The sequence below is a fragment of the Diuraphis noxia genome, unplaced genomic scaffold (assembly GCF_037042655.1).
Source record: "Diuraphis noxia isolate RWA-SAM2 unplaced genomic scaffold, SU_Dnox_SAM2 contig0002, whole genome shotgun sequence".
NCBI classification, from domain to species: domain Eukaryota; kingdom Metazoa; phylum Arthropoda; class Insecta; order Hemiptera; family Aphididae; genus Diuraphis; species Diuraphis noxia.
In genome coordinates, this window is record NW_028301712.1 from 34,114,425 (window position 1) to 34,138,983 (window position 24,559).

The 24,559-nt window shown below is 26.7% G+C and overlaps 1 protein-coding gene across 3 annotated transcripts in view; it reads left to right on the top strand.

The window, feature by feature from the left end:
• Positions 1-24,559, top strand: part of mtt (mangetout) — a 195,398-nt gene that overhangs the window by 163,005 nt on the left and 7,834 nt on the right. For all 3 annotated transcript variants that reach the window (XM_089220730.1, XM_089220729.1, XM_015513341.2), the window contains 2 exons: positions 5,305-5,456; positions 8,863-9,013. In XM_089220730.1, coding sequence (XP_089076856.1) covers positions 5,305-5,456; positions 8,863-9,013 — 303 coding nt within the window. The remainder of the gene's footprint in view (positions 1-5,304; positions 5,457-8,862; positions 9,014-24,559) is intronic.

Here is a 24,559-nt window from a genome sequence, read left to right on the forward strand (position 1 = left end):
CAAAAAAAGTCAAAATATTTTGAAATTTAAATCGTGTAAAGAAAATACCTATATAAATAACTGCTAAAATTTTCAAATATCTACGACTTATACTTTTTGAATGATAACAAATATTTAAAATCGTTTGAGGATAAATCGTTATCGTTACGCTATTTCGTACAAATTTGAAATTCAAACGCACTTAAAATTTTTCCTATAATGATGCTTCGAGTTTTCTCTATAGCTATTTGAAGGAAAACTTATGGAAAACTTAGTGTTGTATTTTTAATCCTTAGTTATAAACACAAACAATTTTATGATTTTTCAACTTCAAAATTACTTGCAAATTATCGCATTTTCGACAGATTTCGTAAAAACTTGAACTATAAACGCTTATAAAAAAAAATTGTGACTAACGATTTTTAATTTTTTTAGCTACAATAAGAATAACTCATAAGGAACCTTGTATTAAATTTTCAAGTTTTTTTGGCAATCCAGAATTTTTTTACCGACACTTCAAAAAAAAAAATCGAAAATTTCAGTGATCTATAAATAACTCAAAAAAAGTCAAACATTTGTGAAAATTAAACTGTATATAGATATCACTAACATTAACATTTGGTGTAAATTTCAAGTATTTACAGTGATTACTGATTAGTTTTTGAATTACAACCATATAAAAATATCGATTTGGTCGAAAACTAAATATTCCCGTTTTTCTGTCATTTTTTTTTTGTTTTTCTCGATTTTTTGAAAACTGTTGGAAAATGTTTGCTTTTGACCTCTATAATGCACCAAGGATATTCACTTTTACATCGGAAACCACCCCCAAAGTTTGAAATTGAAGCATTATTTCGACTAGTTATGCTGTACACAGACACAAAAAAAAACAAACACATCATTGTAAAATCAATATATTCATCACTTCGTTCAGAACCTAAAATCAGAAATTTAGTACGGTCAGAAGATTTTCCTATATTGCTTAAATAATAAACTCAATAATACGGAAAAAAAATTACATTATATTTTAAAACACTTATAAATCATTAAAAAATGTCCTCGTCTCATAAGATAAACTAATAAATTAAAAATATTAAAGTTCATTAAGCACTAAATTCATCGTCAACAGAATTATTTGTGTGAATTTTTATTACAAGAGCTAAAAATGTTGCATGACAATCAAATAATTAAATATGCAGTGGAAAGATGAAATTTTTAATTTTTTTTTTTTTTTTTTTAATTAGATATAATAAGATGTTCCTAGCCTTGGCTATCTACATCTATTGATATTACAATGGATGGTACATTTTTAACAATTTTAACATGATTATTAATTTATATAAAATTTAAATAGTATGATGAATTTGCTATCTAGCATAATATGTACATTAGTGATAGTTACGCCGAGACGTAATTGACTATAATTAAGTAACAGTGAACTGATATAATAATGTTAACAATAAAAAGGTATAAACAGATGTAATATAATACATAACAAGTTATAAAACTTAATATTAGACGCTACGAGAAATTTTTAATAAACATATCGATTTGATTTAAATTAACGAATTAAAAAATAATAGCATAAATGAAATATTTATTGATAATTAAAAAAATTTGTATAACGTTCAGAAGGTTTTTTTGCATAAGGTTTCCACAACGATGGTGGTACGTATACGTTTCGTACCTAATACATGTTAATTATAGACAATTTATCATTTTTATTGCTCATAATTTAGAAGACTACATTAGATCGTATATTTAAAATTCAAAATATAACAAATTAGTTTTTGTTAGAAACATTAAATATTTCATATGTACTTTGTCTTTTGCACATATTAGGTACCCATATATATCTCTTAAAACGGTTTGAACTAGTGAATATATTATTGTAATTTTTTTTTAAATTAAATATTAAGTAGAAGTTTCTCGAAAACTAAAATACTCAATCATATTATATTATAACGTTTTTGTGATTTTGGCTATTTCCTAAAAGTAATTAAGAGAACCAGAAATTCGGTAACTGTTATTTGGTGTATTTTCGGAAGTATGTGTTTTTCTGAGATATTTTGAACACTACAAATAATATATAACAATGGATCCTTTATGTTATTCATTATTTATTTCTCCACAATTATTTATGGAAAAATAGGAATTTCATTAAATTAATTTTATCTGACTGGAAGAATTAAAAAATACTTTAATTACATAATTTCAGTTTAAACTGTTTTTATTTTTAATTATATCATTAAGCAGGTCTAATCTTTAAATTATTAATTAGAATATGATCAAAATATTGGTTAAACAATCAAACGATTATTTCGTAGTTTTGTCTAACACTATTTAAGTTTGAAAATAAAAGTTAGAACTTTAGAAAGTTTGTTTTCGAAATTTCTCGTGGTTTTGTAAGAATGAAGTTAATAAAAGTGACATTAATAACAAATTTATTTGTTTAACAAAAATTACAAAAATATTGATTGTTGCACGGAAAAAAAAAATTACTAAAATATTATAGTTAAACAAATTATAGTAAATTTAACTATTTAATAGGTAACATAACTAAAATTATTTACTTATTATAACTATAAAAATATAGTTGTTTGTTATGGTAATATTTACTATATTTTATAGTTAACGCGGTTTTTAATGTTTGAATTAACTAACAAATATAGTTAAAATAGTTTACTATTATTAAAAGTTAAATTAACTATAAAATTAAGCATAAAGTACTAATATTAATAGTTAAAAGGACTATAAAATTAAGTATTAAGTATACAATGTATTACATAACATTGTTCTGGAAAAATATGATTTTCCCTATTAGTAATCAATTCATTTAAAACCATTTACACTTTAATGCAGGTACTCAACAATTTGTCCAACACAAGCGCTTAACGTATACATTGAATAGGTTTATTCTAGAAAAGTTAAGATGTGTCAAATTTTAAGGTTCCTGATATCATCGTATAAAATAAAATGAATAAAAATGTATTTTATATTCACAGTACAATTTACACGGTTTTGATACTTATGTAAATTACCTGCTTGCTATGTGCTGCACATGAATACGAGATGCATTTTTTTTTCGAAACAGCATCACATCATTACTTTATTATAATAATATTTGCATTGATCGATTGTAAACTATGATCAGATATTCGCATATAGGTCTCGCAGCGGATGAGAATATTGTGATATTAAGTTTATTCAAGGTATGTTAATCATACGTTTCTTGGTCACCAAAATATACGTTCGCGTTTGAATTGTATATTTCATCGATGGTAGTTTAATGTCAATAAAAATAATGTATTTGATTATTTCCAACTGTTGTAGCATATAATGTTAGAATTAATGGACAAAACATTGAAATACAAATCAAATAAAAGTATAACAGCGCGTTGTGTTAATTGAACTGACTTAAAGTTAATTATCAGCCTATTAATATTAGTAACTTAAATATACCTGAACGCTCCCTAATAATCCTCGGCGTCACCTGAAAAAGAGATGGTGCAGAGATCTATTACAATAAAAAGTCACCTAACCTCTTCTCTCTTCTAATCTCTTGTACCACAACATTCACAATCACCCCTCATGCTAAGAGTCACTAGTGGGTGACTTCTTAATCACGTCTACCATGTTATTTTTGAAATTCTCGTCACATATATCTATTGTGCTACTTAGTATAGATTGTATATTTATTATAAAAAAAAAGTTTATTATGTTATAAAGTAAAGATTGAGAATAAATCAAATATGAACATGAAATTTCAACGGAGTGCCTATATTATATAGAAAATTAATGTTAGTGAACTATTTAAGTATACGATTTTGTTACAATAGTTTTAAAGACAAAGTATTTAGACTTGTATTGTAAACAAATAATAATAATAAATCATTAAAAAAATATATACCAATCAATTAAATCATATTGTTTAGTAATTATTGTATATCTCCGACAGTTTTAATATTCAACATAAATTCTATTGAACTATTGTTTTTTTTTGTATTTAAAAATATGATCATGACTTTTTTAAATGTAAAATATTGTAATCTATTGTACTTACATAAGTACTCCCTTTTTTCAAAATGTATGCCAGTTTAATGTTTTTTTTTTTTTTTTTTCATATCTGTGTGTATTATAATACACATTATTAAGGTGAGAGTTGTTCTAAAGCAACACTTTACACTTTTGAATTCAAACAATGATCATTTATGAGAATAAATATTATTCATTAAAGAGATAAATGATAATATCAGTCATTGTCCAACGTATTATTCAATTGTACATTAATACTGTTGGTTTTAAGTACTTTTAACTTTTTAAGACCACACTGCTTTAAATTGTTTTAAATACTTTACATTGTTATATTGTTCAATTGCGATAAATTAAGTTTTCCAACCACGAGAAGTTTGATTAGTTCTTAAGTGACTAATTTATATGGTGTTATGTGCATTTTATTTAATTTGTATGTAATATATCTTTATTCTTTACTCCTTCATTTGTTTTTGTTATAATAGGATCGTTAGAAATCGCTGTACTATTCGTTATCACGATTAACATGTTTTCAAATCAATTTTCAATTGACCCTTTTTCCGGAATGTTTTGAATTGCTTCTTTTTATACTGGCTACGTGTACAACATAAATATAAAGTACCTACAGTATAATATATGTTTGAATTTATGAGTATTGAAATATTTACTTAACGAATTTCTTTAACTATCATTGTTATTAATTTGCTTACAACTATATCTCTTATTAATGCATGCATGTCGAGGTAATTTATTTATTGAATTCAGTTGAAGGTGGCTTCCATAATAAATTAATTTTCCAAAATAATTTTAATTCTCTCTGGAAACGAATCTACTTCCCTTTTTCGTGCTAAATCTGGCTAATATAAATCATCAGAACTACGTTGTCGCAATCTCAAAGGGTGGTACTGTAGGCTATACATATTCATGGGGTATATATTACGTCTAACAGTTGTTAGGTTAGTTCAAGTATAATACGATAAAAATAAACGATCTAAAACATCAGTAACTATATATATATATATTTATAAATAAACAATATAAAATTGAATTAGACATAACATATTGATAAGTTATAATAATAATATGATGTACTTGTATAATAATAAAGTTTGGGAGAATATGTTAAAAATGATAAAAATATAATATAGCTGATACAAGCAGGAAAATGATTCTATAGACTAATGAGTTATGAGCCTTCTATATGCACATCTTAAGCTACATAAGTAATTTTAACTATTGTTGGGAACAAACCAAATCGTATCTATTTTAACTGTCTTAATTTTTCTTTAACAGGTTTCACGATGTACACAACTTGTGTCATATGGCTTGCGTTCGTTCCACTTTACTTTGGAATTGGCAACCACACTCCACTAAGGATAACTACCATGTCAGTTACTATTAGCCTTTCAGCTAGCGTAACTATAGTTTGCCTGTTCTCTCCAAAGGTACGTACTATACAATGTTATTATATAATGCATTAATGCCCGTAGACAACACCATACCATAATATTATGTGATCTGCGGTAGAATTCGTGTGTAATTAATTTTGTTATGGACAAAGCGGAGCATCAGTAAATGTTCATTTTACTCTTTGAATTTGGTAAATTTGAAATAAAATAATAGAAACATTATTTTTTTATTAAAATATCCGGTTAATTGTAACGAGGCAGGTCTAAACGAGACCTAATAATGTGATCAATTAATAAACTAAATTACGAATATATGTTATTATTATAATGTTATGTACCTACCTACATGAATTAATTATTAAAGCATACACTTCTGCAATTCCAAATGCCCAAATAACAATGTAGAGATTTCCCTATACTTTAATCAAAAAAGTATTTAACATGGTTTATACTTTTATATGCTTATTAGGTATCTACTATCTAATCATATTAAAATTTCACTAGTTATAATTTCTTACATTTTAGATTCTGAACAAAGTGATGAATGTATTGATTTTACAATGATGTGTGTTTTTTTTTTTTTTTTTTTGTGTCTGTGTACAGCATGACTAGTCGAAATAATGCTTTGATTTCAAACTTTGGGGGTGGTTTCCGATGTAAAATTGAAGATCCTTGGTGCATTATAGAGGTCAAAAGTAAACATTTTCCAAAAGTTTTCAAAAAAAATCAAGAAAAACAACAAAAAAAATGACAGAAAAACGGGAATTATTACGCAAAACCAGTTTTCGACCAAATCGATTTTTTTATATGGTTGTAATTCAAAAACTAATGACTTTAAATACTTGAAATTTTCACCAATTGTTTATGTCAGTCTTATCTTTATACAGTTTAATTTTCAAAAATTGTTGACTTTTTTTGAGTTATTTATAGACCACTGAAATTTAAATTTTTTTTTTTGAAGTGTCGGTAAAAAAAATTCTGAATAACCAAAAAAACTTGAAAATTTAATACAAGGTTCCTTATGAGTTGTTCTTATTGTAGCTAAAAAAAAATTAAAAATCGTTAATCACAATTTTTTTTTATAAGCGTTTATAGTTCAAATTTTTACGAAATCTGTCGAAAATGCGATAATTTGCAAGTAATTTTGAAGTTGAAAAATCATAAAATTGTTTGTGTTAACTATAACTAAGGATTAAAAATACAACACTAAGTTTTCTATAAGTTTTCCTTCAAGTAGCTATAGAGAAAACTCGAAGCATCATTATAGGAAAAATTTAAGTGCGTTTGAATTAAAAAATTTTTACAAAATAGCGTAACGATAACGATTTATCCTCAAATGATTTTAAACATTTGTTATTATTCAAAAAGTATAAGTCGTAGATACGTGAAAATTTTATCAGTTATTTAGATTGGCATTTTCTTTACATGATTTAATTTTCAAAATATTGTGACTTTTTTTGAGATATTTATTGACGACTGAAATTTTCAATTTGTCTGAAAATTGTTTTTTGAAGTGTCGATAAAAATTTTTTGACCCTATCAAAATACTTAAAATTTTAATACAAAGTTCCTCATAAGTTATTATTATAGTGATTAAAAAATTATAAGAATACATAGGCACAATTTTTTTTTATTAGTATTTGAAGTTCGAATATTGACTTAATACATAAAAATTACGGCAATGTTCAAATCATCTTAGATCGAAATTCATAAAAGTTTTTCTTTTTAATTCTAAGATTTGAGAATTTAATACAAGGCTCATAATATCTTTTTGCAATAGCAGTTGAAAAATAAAAGAAATATATAGCTACATTTTTTTTTTACATGCATTCAATTTTTAATTTTGACAACATACGTAAAAATCATGAAAATTCGTAAATTATTTTATTCTAGAAATTCATAAAAAATTTTCCTTTTATACCTAAGTTTTTCAATCTTCACCACAAAAAAAATGTTATTAGCATTTGAATTTCAAATATTGACAAAAATTCGTCAAAACCATGAATATTTACAAATTATTTTGTAGTTCAAAATTCATAATATTGTTTGTATTTATATCTAAGGTTATAAAATTTAACACCAAGTTTTCCATAAGTTTTGCTTCAAATAGGTATAAAGAAAATTTGAAGTGTCATTATAGGAAAATTTTTGAGCGTTTGAGTTTTAAATTTTTATGAAATCGCGTAATGATAACGATTTATCCTCAAACCAGGTATTCGTATATCTATGATAATATAAGGTATTATGAATTATGATAACTACATGATAACTACACTAATTGATTAACCATGCCTTATGCAAAATGCGACTTAATTGAAAATAAAATATTTATTTCAAAATAGAATATATGACAATATTAAAATATAATATATCCTAGACTGACAAATCATCTCCGTTCAGAATCGTTTTTCGTATACAATGATCATTGCATTCAAATTTAATCCCATCCATTACAGTAACTACTGTACAGCAGAGCGACATCCACGACTTACCTGCTTTTTTTATATTGAGTTGATTAGGAATATTTTATACTAGAATTATATGATATTTATTACAATTTACAAGTATAATATATGAACCGAATTTTAATGAATTATTTTTAAATTATTAAAAATACGTTATCAATAATAAATGAGTATAAATTAGTAAATATATATATATATATATATATATATATGAGAAATAAAATATTTTCAGATAATTTACATTTTCGTTTTATTTTAATAAGGTAAAATATAAAATAAATCTATAAGTAGCAGAGTTACATAACATTATAATTTATTGTATTTTATTATAATAACAATAACATAAATACTTTAAACGTATAATTATTATTAAAATCCGGCAGTATTATGATGCCCGTACAATATATGTTTTGGCCATGAAGGACTGCTTAATTATTATGAATGTAATATTATAGTTATGTTAGAATAAATTGAATTATTCTACTGTTACCTACTTATACATAACATTATATATTATGCACACATTGTGTGATTGATATTTTCAGTAGGTACGTATATAATTTCAAGTCAGATTTGGAAATCAGTATTCAAATTGTTTATAATGACAACTCTATAACGATGATATATATATATATTATGAGTAATTTGCTTAGTAAAATACAGTAAAATCACAACAGTTTATTTATATTTTTATAAACTAAATTATTTTCGAGAAACTTAAATTTTTTCCCAATTTTGAGATATTACTGTGTAGTTCTAAATATGAATTATACAATATCTCAAATTGTCTTCTACTTAGTTTACTTTGTTTAATAAAGATTAAACAATAAACTAATAATATTAGTTTGCGATAAAAATTAGACTGCTTTTCATACTGAAACAGTTAGTTTTTGAGATGACTACTATATTATAGCTTTAGAAAATCTTGTACATACTGTATGTGACTTTTTTATACCATATTATATAAATTTTTCTAGTTGTACATAATATTGTGTCATCCGGAACGAAACGTGCGTCAAAGTATGATGCCAAATATGAAGTTAACGGGCACAAAAACATTCACAACATCAAATACAAATGCGTTTTGCAACAATTCAACAAGAAGACGCAGCTCATTAGCTTATAAAGGTACGACATTATGATAATTGAAAATTTAAATTTAAAATTAAAATATGATAAATAAACATAATTATGTTTTTGATTATTATAATATATCCAAATCTATAATATCAGAAAAATGTTATCAATAAATAAATGAAAAAATACTATTTACCTATAGGTAGTATTTTTAATATGATAATTATTATCATACATTATTTTTTAGTTAACAATTAAGTATCATTATTATTTTTTATAATATTTACAGTTTCTTTTCACCACTGTTAAAGTTATTTAAAATATTAAAAATTTTTAATTCATAACTCAAAAACATTTTTGTTAAAAAAATAAGATCAGACCAATTTTTATTAGGCAAAAAATTAAAACTGTATATGAATACCTACTTTTTATAGTAAGTATGGAAAATGTGGTGTTCGTTAAACGTTAGATAAATTACTGGATAAATAAATTGCACAATTTCTTATAGCTTGATTTTGAAATATTTATATTGTATAAAAATAATCCAATGAATTATTATAATAATAATATTATATTACAAAATTCGAATTATGGGTTACGAAATGTTAGTACAATCCAAATCACGTGACTATCAGTCACTTATTATTGTACATGTATATTGTTCATAATTATGTGAATAGGTTTGAATGATTTAATTGAAAACAGTGAGTGGTCGATCGCAAATGAGTTGGTCAGTATGAATGGCTCTAAAGGTGTGGGAAACCCGTAACCACGCGTAGCATTGTAGTTGATGAGATTACCTATTTGGAATATTTGAAACAACGTCCATTTATTCATGTCGTTCCACATCTGTTGGTTTTCATGTAACAACGCGTTGATAGTTTACACAATTTGAGCGAATATAATATAATTTATAGTTGAATACTTGTCCGGGGAGGACAGTACATGAATGTTGAAAACAAGACAGAGACGAATTAGTATAAAATATATTGATGTAATGGTCGAGCGCGTGTGCATTTTGATTGTAGTATACATAATATAGAGTAAATCGAATAAGGATCAAATTAGTAATCATTGTAAAAAAATTTTGACTTCGCCGTGCCTATTGCAGTTAAGCCATCATAAAATATACTTCATGGTTGTAAGCTTTAGATTAGTTACCATGATTTAAATTAATTTATAGGTAGAGATGATTTGAAATGTTATCCCTTGGCGAAAAAAATAAACATAATATTAGGTGTTTTTTTAAAACGTTAGGCATTAATATCCTCATTTGGATAATAATGCTTTTTTGTTATTTCAATTTACCAATTTTGCTTTTATTTCATTAACTTAGATACAATTATGTAATATATGCATTAATTTAATATCAGAAACAATCAACTAACAAATTGATGATTAATGTTTCAAAAAAATTACTTTCATAAATTATAAATCATTGACGAATAAATCAAATAGGTATCTCAAGTAATATTTTGTCTGAACTTTCAAAACTACATGGTAAACACATGTGATGATATTCACTTATGACGTGGGGGTATACTTAATATTGTATTATTTTATAAATAGTAAGTTTTCTTTTTCCGCAACTAAATATTTCATTTGAGAATTTATGGTTGTAAATAATTCCATAAAACTAAAGTTTTTACTTTCAGCCTATGTATTTGCTTTGAAAATAATATATTGTTACTTATTTTATAAGAACAGCATTTTTCCACATTAAATACATTTGTATAAACTTTTAAAAACGTAAAAACAAATAGATAAAGTATAAAATGTATTCCGACGCGATGTGTTTCCATTTGATAAATATTACAAACAATACAATCTATACAACCTCCTACTAATCTAGTGCTGATATTTTTAGTGACGATAAATTAGTAGTAACGTAAGGGGAAATAGGCCCAACACAAACATACACAGGTGATAACTCACTCGTTGCAAATAATGACTTATTATTTTCAAACAGAAATATTTTGTGCAGAAAATGTACATATTTTATGTCCATACATATTTTGTTGTCGTAAACTTTGGTTGAAGTGACAAATCTGATATGCCTTTATTTAATAAGAGCTTAACGAATTATTTATACCCTACAGCACGCACAATATGGCGGACAAAAACTTATGAAGGGCTTATTGTGTCGGTGCATTGCTCAACAATGTTAAGGTTTTTTAGTTTTAATATTTATTTATTGATTAGCGAACAGAATGATACTATTAAAACAATTATAATACCACTGACATTGGCCAAACGCCACTTGAGTTACGTACCATAACCTTTTAAATATATTGTATCAGTGTACCATGCTGCACACTTGCCACCTATTATTATTCCAGTTGTAATTTTAATTTTTTTTTTTTTGTGTTTGTGTTTATGTATGCCTATGCACAATGGAACGACGTTCTTTGGCTTTTTATTATTGGAAAAATAATAAATTAGTATGTAAAATGGATGGTGAAAAAAACATTCTCTGGTTTACAGTGTAACAATTATTATTATTTCTTTTTTTAATCACCATCAACACTCGAGTGTCAAATAAAATTTGTATAATATTATTGGGATTTATGAGTTAATTAAAATTTGATCGTGTTTCCGTTTTGAACTTTGTTATTGATTTCGTTAAGCATAAAAATAAATAGCCTTGATTAAACAGCGGAAGTTCTATTACATATTCAGTGTCACCATGAAAAACAGGTAGATGTATGAAGCTATATCCTATAGCTAACTATAAGAAATTTAAGTATACAGACATGCACTTTACTACGTATTCGATGTCCATATTTTTCAATGTATGACCTGTATTAAATTTCCCAAATTGTATACAATATTATAATACAAACACAATAATATAGCTACCCCGTGTGAACTCTTATGATACATAGTAAATTGTTTTACTTAAGCATATTATTATTGATGATATTGTAAATTATTATAATATCATTAATAAACATTGCCATACCTTTATAATTTGATTATCAAATCTACAATAAATAACAATAACAGCAATATGATTAACTGTTACTATCTTCAAATAGTCCTTAAAATCTACTACTACTAGACTGTGTGATACCATTATTCTTGTTGGTGACTGAGCAAGACTATAAGTGCTGCACATTCAATTAAAAATTTGATTATTGATAGTTGAATTATTTTGTATTACTACTATTTTTGATACATCGAATTTCTTTGAAATAATAAGTATATTATTTTATTTCTATTTAAAACTAGTATATTTTGTTGCTTATTTTCATTTAATTTGTAATTTATTAACTAAATATGACATTAATATGATTTAATTAAACAATATTTTTGTTATTATTGTGGTTACTGAATTGAAGATAAAGGTTTGAGGAAGAGACTTGCTTTTGCACTGTTCAACTTAATATAACCTAACTGCGATTGTAAAACTGGCCTATTTTTGTAATTAGAGTTCAGAATTACTTTCAAAACGGCCGTTTATGATTTACTTCCATTAAAATTGTACTTAATAATCAAAAGATGTGTATCATATTTGATTTATTAAAGTATGATTGTTTTAAAAGTATAAACTAATATAATAATAATAAGAGTATAATAATATTTATCTGAAATAAGATTATTATAATATAGCTTTAAAAGCCCCCTGCCACCTATCAACCTTTACAATGATTATATTTATTTAAATGTAAGATAATGGACAAATTAATTCCTTGATATTTATTGAAATAATTATTGATTATGTATTTTAAAGTATTTCGTATTTTTTACCTATTATTATTTTTGTTTTATTTAACAGGGTATTATTGAATAAAATATGATTTAAAATTGAATATCCTAAAAAACATTATAATTTATTAAAACGTATTTCCGGTTTTTAGTACTATGTGCTTCAAGTTAGAATATTTATTTAGTTTTATATTATAGTAAAATTCTAAAATGGTGTGTTTTGCGGAATCGAGTGTAAAATGTGACCAGTTTCGGACCGGTGATGAGCAAACCAAAATCAAGCTTTTCATAGTCTTGATCTTGTTCTTGTTCATACAAATTGATTTATTTCAGTTAGTCCAATTAAAATTAATATTAGTATTGTACAAGTTTAAATTATTAATTATTAATTTATGAACTATAAATCCAATCGAAATGTTTATAAAATATCATAAAAAATCGTTGTTTTGAATTATATATTATAACATTAGTAAACATGAATGTTATAATATATTTATTTTATCTTACTATTATTTATTTACACACATAAATTATAAATGTGATATCTCGATCATTGAGTATTCCATATAATTATGTGTTTTTTAAAAATACCAATGAATCCGCTACAATGGTGTAGCTAAATTGCCTTCCCAAGTAACCCGTGTAACATTATCTTATAAGTATTATTGAAATGTATTTTTAAAGTACTCGTCTATTGTCAACGTTTAATTTAAAGAGGTGAGTATAAAGAGAAAGAGTAGTCATCCTCTCACCCAGTAACGGACCTAGAATTTTTTTTTTATTTTTTTTGGGGGGGGGGATATTTTTTTACATCAGTACAAGATAAGACGTAAAATTATAGCAGTTTTTACGGTTGACTTGTAAATATAATAAAGTGTAATATAATTAAATAAATATAAAGTATCAAAACAAAATCAGAAACCTGAATTTTTCGTGAATCGTGATTATAAGTTTTAAGTCACAGTTATATTCTTACACATCTTATGGGCCAAGGGTGGCAGAGGAGAAAACCCCTCTGCCCCTCTTAAATCCACCACTGCTCTTACTCAATCATTCTTAGGCCTAAAACAGGTTTTTACATTTATAAATAATACTTTAGCCATGATATTTGATATAAGTAATATAAAATATTACGTATACGTTTATTTATATAAATAATGTTAGGGCCGCACCACACTAGTCAAAAACGCGATATGAAAACGCATACCATGTAATGGAGTGCGTCAGACTAGCGCGATTTTACCGCGCGTTACCGCGTGACACCGCTGTATGCCACGGTTTTGCGTTTTCACCGCGCGTCAAAACCGCTCTAGTGTGGCACGGCCATTATTAAATATTTATCATGGCTATAATCGTCAATCGCACATTATTAAATATTACTATACATATATTGGGGTATATAACACAACTAACCACATTTTTGAATCTCAATTCCCCCTCTCATTGGTGAGCGATAATATCTATTCCTAACAATTTATTATAATAGGAGAGAATTTATATTTATTCATAGGTACTTAATGTACATAGGAATATTATAACTAAATATATATCCGGTGTTTGGGTTATGCATACTATATCATTTCAGTAAATAGTATTCTTGTTAATTTTAAAGCACCATTTAACAATTCACGATTCTTTATCACTTTCATCGTATCATCTTATATCATCTTCCGTCACTAATTATCTTAATATAACGCTTCTATCTCTTATCTTATTTGTAGGCTATTGGGGATTCAACTTCTGTGAGTCATTAATGGATTTTTACTTTTGTTTCATTTTTATTTGTAGTATTATGTTTTCTTGCATCAGGTTTATCTCAGGTTTATCTCATCTTTAATTCTTAAAATTACTCTAAATTTTATATTTCCTGAATAATTCATTTCGTTGAAAAGATTAATTAGTAAATAATAAGTAGTTATAAAAATAAATTAATATTTTTTTTTTACAATTTAAATTAAATTAATGGACTCAAAAAACAAATGAAATTTTATTTATCGGTAAATCAAATTATTTGTGATGAGTAATTATTATACTTATTTTATTTATTACGCATAATCGATTGTATTCTTGTATATATTACACATCAATATATATTTTTAAACATTTTTGGTAGTACTATTTTGTATAATACGAGTATAGTGATTTGTATACGATTTTCGAAACTGTAGTTAATCATTGCATTCAATTTAGTATAGTTTGCTCGAGAAACTAGCAGCTCTAAAAAAATTTGTTCCTTGATTTTATCCTTAAAAAGATATATTGATGTTGTTCACTTGGCTAAAGAACAATGTCATCACTCCTAGACTGCAGCATACGTATCCATGTATGGGACATAAGATACTTTATGCACTGATAACGCCAAACATATTAGTGGCCTACGCAGGTGACAAGGAGCTATTTGGTCCACTGCACCAATGCAATAATTTCCATGTCAACATTGAAACCGATAACGCAGAAACCAAGTGGAAAACCACTTGGAGTAAAAGTTTTTTTTCACGAGCTGTACAACAGAGGCGACCCAATTAAGTTAAACCCAATTTCCGAGGCAACTGGAAATGAATTGTAAAGGACAAGTAGGGGAAGCTCAACGAGATCGCGTAACCCAAACGGCATGTTGTATAGCAATAAAAGGGGTTAAATAAAGGGAAAAAAAACAATGGATGTGTTCATTGTCTCATAAATAACCACAGATGTAATAAATTACTGAAGAAAAAAACAAAACATTGAATTGATGGAATTGGAATTATTGCAAAACGTCGAATTCAGAGTTCGTGAGTGTTTTTTTTTCATACTCAAATGTGTGTTATAATTATGCAATGTCTGGGCTCTATAAAAGATTTCTTATACTCCAAATAATTTAAATTTAAAAGTATGTAGGTACTTACATCCTTTGGAATTTATTAAATATTTTTTTTATTATTGTTATTGATTAAGCGTCAACTACATAGGTTGTTAGCTTTAACAAAAGTATTACATTTTTACATTATTATAAGTTATTGTACAATACAATTTTTTTAGATATAAAATTATGTTCTGATAGTTAAAAAATAGACCAATTGCTTCGTACAGGTTATCAGGGATGTTGAAGCCTTTCTTAGCTTCATTGAAGTTTTGAGCAGTGGTCGATGATGTGCTTGATGGAGTAGTTTTCAATGTATGTTGGACATATTGGTGGATTCGTATTTGCCATAAGGTGCCCATGTGTGAATTTTGTGTGGCCTATTCTAAGTCGATTAAGAATTATCTAATTTTATTCTGTTTAGGTCAGTATATTTCGGCCAGATTTCAACAGAGTGCTTAATTTCTCTTAACTTATTTTCCGTGATAGTGTGCCATTTGGTGTTCCACAAATCAATGAGATTTTGTTTATATTTAATTTTATGTCAACAAGTAATAAAAAAGTAATTATTTCACTGGTGGGGCTATTTAATGCATTTCTTGCTGCTTTATCTGCCTCCTCATTTCCTTTTATTTTGCAATGGCCTGGGGTCTAAAGGACTCTAATGAATTTGTTTGATGAGGAAAAAAGTTACTAATTTTTAGAGCCAATGACTCAGTTAGTTTTTAAATTCCAGATTAGTCAAGGCACTAAGTGAGTCAGAACATATATCTATTTTTAAATCATTGATTTCTAGAGCTTATAAAGTTCCTATATATATAGATATAGATATTTGGCTGTATAAATATTGCTTAAATTATTAAGTTTGAACTGTTTAGTTACATTGAGGTGGACTACTGCAAGTCCTATACCCGTTTCACTTTTAGTTACATCAGTGTAGATCTGACTAATTTTATTCGAACTGTATAATATTAAATATAAGTGTATCTAACTATTAATTTTTCACATCATAATGTCACACGTTTCATTTAATGTAGTTAATGATATTAAGAATCGTTTTTCTTATACAATGATACCTATCATTGCATTCAAATCTAACCTACCCTAGTCAGAGGTCCACCCCACCACCTAATGTACAGCAGAGCGACATCCACTTACCCGCTTTTTTTATATTAAAACCAAATTTATCAAAGTTCAATAATCGATTTAAAATGTTGATTATGTTACATGTGTCGTATACGCCACGCAAAGGCTTGACGTATATAACAGATATATTTCGGTTTCCGATTCTCTAACCGTTGAACGAGTAAATTTTCGATACCTGCTGTATGAGTATTATTTAAGTTCTCCTGTTAGTGACCACGATAACGAGTGCCGCGCAAAAGGATAATTAAACAGAAGTCCAACAGGATTTACACTATACAACTCTAAGGTTACTTTACTCCCGAACAACTGACCACGATAGCGAGTACTGGATGTTCGAGGGTGAGATATCTTTAACCTAGACAAAGTCTTACTCTTTATCGACTGACGAAGATAACGAGTGCTGGACGAGAAAATAATTACTGCAGTGTCTTACTAGGTACCTATTTTTAAAAGTGTTATTCACCACAACGTCTCTGTGTCCACTCGTAAGATAAAATATTCTAAAAAAAATGAGTAAAGAAAAACAGTGACACTTGGTTTAAAAAAAAAAAAAGGAATTAAATATAATAAAATAAAAAATAAAAAATAATTATAATAATAAAAAGAAACTTTAAAATACTGTTCGTTAGCTACGTCAATAAGCGAAACAAAGAAAAAAAGCCTCGCTCCCGCCGCAGACGTCACCTTATGTAGTGGTTGCAATTTTGACGACTCGGCTAGATTGACTTCTGCTTCGTATGTTATTTTAATATTTCATAATTTCGTTATATATACAACACATGAAAACTATTTTTAAAGTGAAAGTATCAAAAAAAATATTAAGATAATAAGAAAATACGTCATTAATCAATACAATTTACATTACATTCATATGAAATAAAAGTAATAATTATCAAAAAGATTAATGAAAATCAATAAAAATAATAAATGTGTATTTTAATAGTTTACCTATACCTATAATTATGAATAAAAAATATATAGATATATGTTATTATTTTTATCATGGAATTATTTCAAACACTTACATAACATTTGTTTATACATATTATTGGAATTCGTCAATTTATATAACAGAACTAAAATGTTAATCACATTTTTTTAACATAGTTTCCATAAAATATTATTTTTTGTAACACATAAATGATATATGTATGAATTATGTGAATAGTTTGCGCGTGAGTTGAATCACAGGGCCAATACGTACAAGGATCAGTTATGGTTTTCATAGAAATGCCAAAGAGCAGCTGTGCCTCTTATAGAAAATAATGTAAAATACGTAGTTAAAATTATTCTAATTATTATTAAATACAGTTAATTGGTTTATAATTTGAATTTAAAATTTGAAAATAAATTATAAATACAAATCATGAAACTGATCCAATACATAATACATAATACATCATAATAATAATAATTGTGTGTGTGTGTTAGTGAGGAAGAGAGAGTGGAGTTAATTTCTGCTATTGCCGTACAACTTTGATTTTGGAGTGTATGAGATATTCAATTTGAATAATGACGTTACTTGTTCAAAAGTTGTAAGTTGGCGTCAAAACGTTTCGACGCCCACGGTGTATAATGTTATAGATCTGTGTAATATTGTGACCTTTGTCAACTATTCAGGATATTACATCGTGTTGATTGGTAGAGCAACAATGGATTCTAAGTACTATGCTATACGTATTTACTGAAATACGTAATACGATACAGATAAACTATAATGATATTCAAAAAGCAAAGCGTATTAAGCGTGAATTCTCTAATATAAGTAATGATTTTGTTTTTGTCAAGGAAACTTCAAACTAAGTATTTATAATATAATATGTCTGAAAGTGAAAATTATCTAAATTTTAAACAGAAAATATCGAAATACACAAGTACACAATTTTTATTCACATTTTATTACAAACTTAGCAAAATAACGATAATTTAATTATTCACATAGGTATTTATCTTTTTATATTATAATTTATAATTTGTTAATCTTGAAAGAAACAATAAAGTGATGGAATATTTTGAAATCAAACAGATTTGATTTAAATTAAATGATATTAGGTTACAAATTCAATCACTTCTATTTTACGATATGTATTCGTAAAACAATGCATTAACATTATGCGCATTTCCTTTACAATTAATATGCGAACTATTATATTAAAATTAAACAATATGTCCGAACACAATAGAATTAATATAATTACATTTAGCCGCCTGACACTGTTTGTAGAGAATGAAACTAAAAGTGTTGTTTTGTCGTTTTTGAGTTATATATATATTGAAGTGATATTTATATTGTTGTATAAATATATAATGCTTATTTAAATCAAAATTATGACTAGGTAGTCAATAGTACAAAGCTAATGGACCTCATAGTGAAACTTTAAACTTAAATAAAAACAGATATTTAAAAACAATTTATTAAGTTAGTAGAAAAGTAAAATAATAGCAATAATGATTGACAGTGATATAGGTATACGATAATATTTAAATAACTTAGAGTGATTACATAGTCTGCTGATTTAAGCTAAATGCACACATTAATTTTTGATTATTTTAAATATTTTTGTATTAAAAACTGTACGAACTCGTTACGTATTTAAATCTGGTCTACTGTCTTAGTATCGATATGCGTGGTATTACAATAATTAGTCTTATAGTGATATAAGGAAGGTTTTGTAATAATAACTAGATATAAGAGCTACACTATGTTAGTTTTCTACTAAAAAAAGACCAAAATTAAATAAAGTTAAATAAATGTGCAAATTAAATTTATGAAATTTAATATCTTTTCCATAAATTAACTAGTTGTGCAATGCAGGCGCAGATCCATAAAATGTTGACAGAGGGTTCTTAAAAAAATAAAATGGTTAAAACTTTTTAGATTGCATAATTGAAAATATAAATTTATTTCAATTGTGGCTTAGACGACATAGGGTGCCCGATCAACCATAGTTCCTCACTGAATCCACGTCCGGTGTAATGGTATTAAAGAATTTTTTGTTTTAAAAAAACTGATAAATTGACGTAATAGTTATTCATACAACTATCGAGTAACTCCAATTACATTTAAAATCGACCTCATCAATAGATAAAAGTTTTAACTTTATTACAAAAAAAATAATACATTAGGTAATTCATCCATACCTCCATTTAATCAGAATTTTAAATAACAATCTATAATCGACTCTTTTTTTTCAAACCAAATATTCAAGATCAGACATATTGTTAGTAGTTAACTACCTGGTAGAATAGTTACTAATGTAAAGTCTGTATCCAATTTCCAATCGATTACATAAGCTATTTTAAACTTTTGAAACGCATTTACAAGCATACGAAAATTGTTTTTTTTTTTTCGAAGAAAAACAGTGCATCTGTTTGAAAACCAATCGCCTCGTTGTTCCGTCTAGAAACAAAAAAAAGGTAATTTTCAATTCTATTTTATCTGAACGTCGAAAAAAAACTATCAAAATAAAAATAAAAATATTTATTTTCTACATTTTTGCTTTACAAAGTATACACCTACATTTTTATTTTATATTTTATATAGAATTACGTGAGCATCACAATGACGCAAATTTTGACGATATCGTTTGTCATTTATAAAACGAAGTATTGCATGGCAACATAAAATAATACAATATCACTTTGATACAACAACTGGCGTTCTAAACGTTCTGTAAATTCTCATTGGAGACGTGGCACACGTTACACACATTATCAGAGTACGACTAACTATACATATTATATTTATTTCAGATCATTACATAGATATCCACTACCCACTGTAAGTTACCTATATATTTTGATTCAAAACAGTGTGAAAAATAAACAAGAGTGGTACCTAATCCCTCTGAGAAATAATCAACAATATCGTATAAAGCGGGCTACATTGGTAGATAAACTGCAAATAATTGGCTAAATATTTAAATCTGAAAACAATCGATGTTTAATATACGATCGGTGATAGTATTCTATCCTTCAGTAGTCACGATATTATTGATCGTAACTTATAAGTTAGGGCTGCACAGTGCACATTAGAGTAAATAATACACATTCCTCTGTTCAAAGATCCTATTATATTTTCTCTGGTACATACTACATCTATAGTTAACGAAAACTTCAAGTTTCTTACCCGAGATTTGGGTCACACTGAGAGGATAATATATTAAAACTCATAATTTAATTATACTTTTTTTTCTTGGGTGCTTTGAAAGGAAATATAAGGAACTACAAAAGCAGATCTAATTTAGAACTTCGCCTTTCCTTGATTCGATGTGTACGTGACAGTCTGATGAATGATTTCGTCTGATTAGATGTGATTTAAAATTATCTCTCAGAAAAAATCTTATTAGATATTTTGGTTATATTTATATTTAAAAAAATGGAAAAAATCACTTTGCTGTATTGTAGGTTTCGAATGTACCTTACCATTTATTATTTAGTAAGTCATTTTGGTTTTCTATTATTATGATAGATACTATCGGCAATAAAATATAGGTACGATGTAGAATAGATACTAACATATTTCATTATATTCCTAAATTTATATTAATTTGATGTAAAATCAGTTTGATTCGTATAGTAGTGCGGTGTTGTTCGTGTTCGTTTCATTAAAAACTATACAAATTCGATAAATTAAAGATAATCCAAGAGATATAAGATGCAGTGATATACAATATGTATGTAAAGTGATGTACTATATTAACAACTTATAATATGTGCTGTTTTTCCCACGTCATTCAACGAACCAATGTCTTAACTAAAATTGGTAGAAAATTATTTTTGTTTTTTTTTTTTTTTTCATGAAGACCGATTTTGTTTTGTTTCGGAAAATGACGAATTTTTTTGTATAACTACAGAGGAATATTTAAAATGCATAACACAAAACTAGTTTTTTGAAGATAGTACATTTTATGGGCCAGAGAGCTTTTATAAGACCTACAATGGTCAGTTTTATAACCTCCGCCCTCCGACACATAGTGATTTCAGTTTTTAAACAAACCCAAACACAAACTTTACAATAATAAATTCTATTAAAAACAATGTATATCCTATGGCCAAAAAAAGATAAATCTAAAATTTAATCAACAGTCAACAGTTACTATGATTGTAAATTACACAACAATCCTATTTTATATTTACAAAATATTTGAAATTCATAATAACAAAATAATTTTTTTTTTTAAAGAAAAAAAGTTAAGAACATTTTTTAGATTCTGAACGAAGTGATGAATGTATTGATTTTACAATGATGTGTGTTTTTTTTTTTATATAATATGATTGAAATGTGCTTTATAAATGTATGATCATAAAAGGTAAATAATGTGCTTATATATTAAATACAATGCTCAGTCAAGCAGCATCATTATTATGTTTTTTTTGAAAAGAATTCTGTGATACGATTAACCACAGAATTCTTTTCAAAAAAATGTACGAGATAACAAGGGACTACAATTTAACGTCCTTCATCGCTGAAATGTTAAGAAATAGAAGATACTTCGTGGAGTTGCAAGGAAAGAAAAGCCGTTGGAGGACTCAAAAAAATGGACTTGCACAAGGTAGCGTATTAGCACCTTTGCTATTTAACATATATACCAACGATCAGCCAACACTATTAGGAACCCAGCGTTTCATATACGCTGATGATCTAGCGCTCACTGCTCAGAATCGCTCGTTTGGAAATATAGAAAGCACTCTTAACAACGCACTAGAGGAAATGTCAATTTATTACAAAAAAAATTGGTTAAAACCAAACCCCAACAAAACCCAAGTATGCACTTTTCATCTAAGAAACAAAGAAGCAAAACGAAAATTAAGAATAATATGGGAAGATGTTGAGATTGAAAATACCGAATACCCAAAATACCTTGGTGTCACACTAGACCGAACCTTATCATTCAAACATCATTGCGAAAACGTAAAACAAAAAACCCACGCGAGAAACAACCTGATTAGAAAGCTCACAGGAACATCATGGGGAGCAGACCCAAATACTGTAAGAACATCAGCACTAGCACTATGCTACTCAACAGCCGAATATGCTGCCCCCGTATGGGCCAGATCATGTCATGCGAAAAAAGTTGACAATGCTTTAAACGAGACATGCAGAATAATCTCAGGATGCCTCAAACCAACACCGGTCGAGGAAATACAAGTACTATCAGGAATAGCACCACCAGATATTAGGAGAGAGATTGCATCAGAGATAGAACGACACAAACAACAAAACGATCCCCGGCACCCACTACATGGAAAGAGCCCGCCGCAACCACGACTTAAATCCAGGAAAAGTTTCCTTACTACGATCCAACCAATAAAGAACCCACCAGAAAAAGAAAGAATCAACAGATGGAAGGAGAGAGAACAAAACACTACGAGGGAATTAAAAGAAGAGCTACCTAAAGGAAGAAACTGGAAATGGGAAAAATGGAAAGCATTAAATCGTTTAAGAACAGGAGTTGGACGATGCAAAACTACACTCAATTAGAAATATTAATTGTTAGAAAATAACAATGTTCAATTAATGATAAAATATTTTACGCATCAAAATGTCAGAGATATTAAAATTATATTTAATTTTTTAGTTTTCCATCGAAATTGGGATGCATGATACTAAAAATAAAAAATAAAAACCAGTGAAAATACCGAAATAAAAGTAAATATTATGCCTCTATAGATGATCTAAATGGCATTTACTTAGGCAACTTGCAATAATTTGTTTTTGCTATTTCCACTAGGTACTAACCTTAGAGGAAGAATTACCTCAAAATTGAAGTTAAATGTATATTAATCAACTTTTTATAATTTTTTTTTTATTTATTTAAGCTCCATTATTAAAATATCAGTCAAAGCCACGGAACACAATTAAAATATAACTTGGTATACTATTTATTTTAAAGCTTAACATTTTATCCAATTTTATATATCAATTATATATACATATAATTATATATGTTTATATGACTATATTTTTATTTGTATATTTACGAGAAAAAAATATGCTTAGCAAACGTTCTAAACCATTCAAAAAAATATATAACCAGCAAGGTATACAAGCTATATTTACTGGTAGTATAACTATAAATTAAGTATAACTTTTTATATAAAAAATAAAAAATCGTTATAATATATGACCAGCAATTCTGGTCAAAGGCAGTTTGACAGCCTAAATTTATGAGTTCATTTTAACTTTTGCCTAAATTTTATTATTAATTAACATTTTCACAAATTTTTAATTCTCGACTATTAACATTGAATATTTCTTCTATCTTATTAGTTATTACTGTTGCCTATAAAATTTGCATGTTTTTGTGATATTAATCATTTTTCATCATTCAACGCTCAAAATCTAAAAATACAATTTATAACAAACATAGTTTGTAGGTAATTTAAATAGTGTTCGGAAAAAATAAATTTTAAACAAACTTGAAACATTGATTGATTATTAATATTAGTATATTTAACTACAATAACCACGGTTTTTCAAAAGAAGCTATAATTTTTTGATTCTGAACGGAGTGATGAATGTATTGATTTTTTTGTGTCTGTCATCACGTTTTGGGGCAGTAAAAGTGCTTCGATTTTTGACTTCAGTACCTCGTTTGATCAGAAAGTGAATCTAGTTGGTACTTTGGGGAAAAGTGAAAACAAATGACCATAGATACATGACATTTTCACCGAATGTTTATGTAAGTATATCCTATCCACCATGCAATTTTCAAAAATTTTCGACTTAAGTTGAACTATTCATAGGCATTTGAAATTTTCGATCATTATTAGTTTTTTTAAATTAATATTGATAAAAATTTATTTGTTAGGCAGAAAAGCTTGACAATTTAATACAAGGCTCTTAACATATTATTACAATAGAAGTTGAAAAATAAAATAAATTCATAGTCACAATTCTT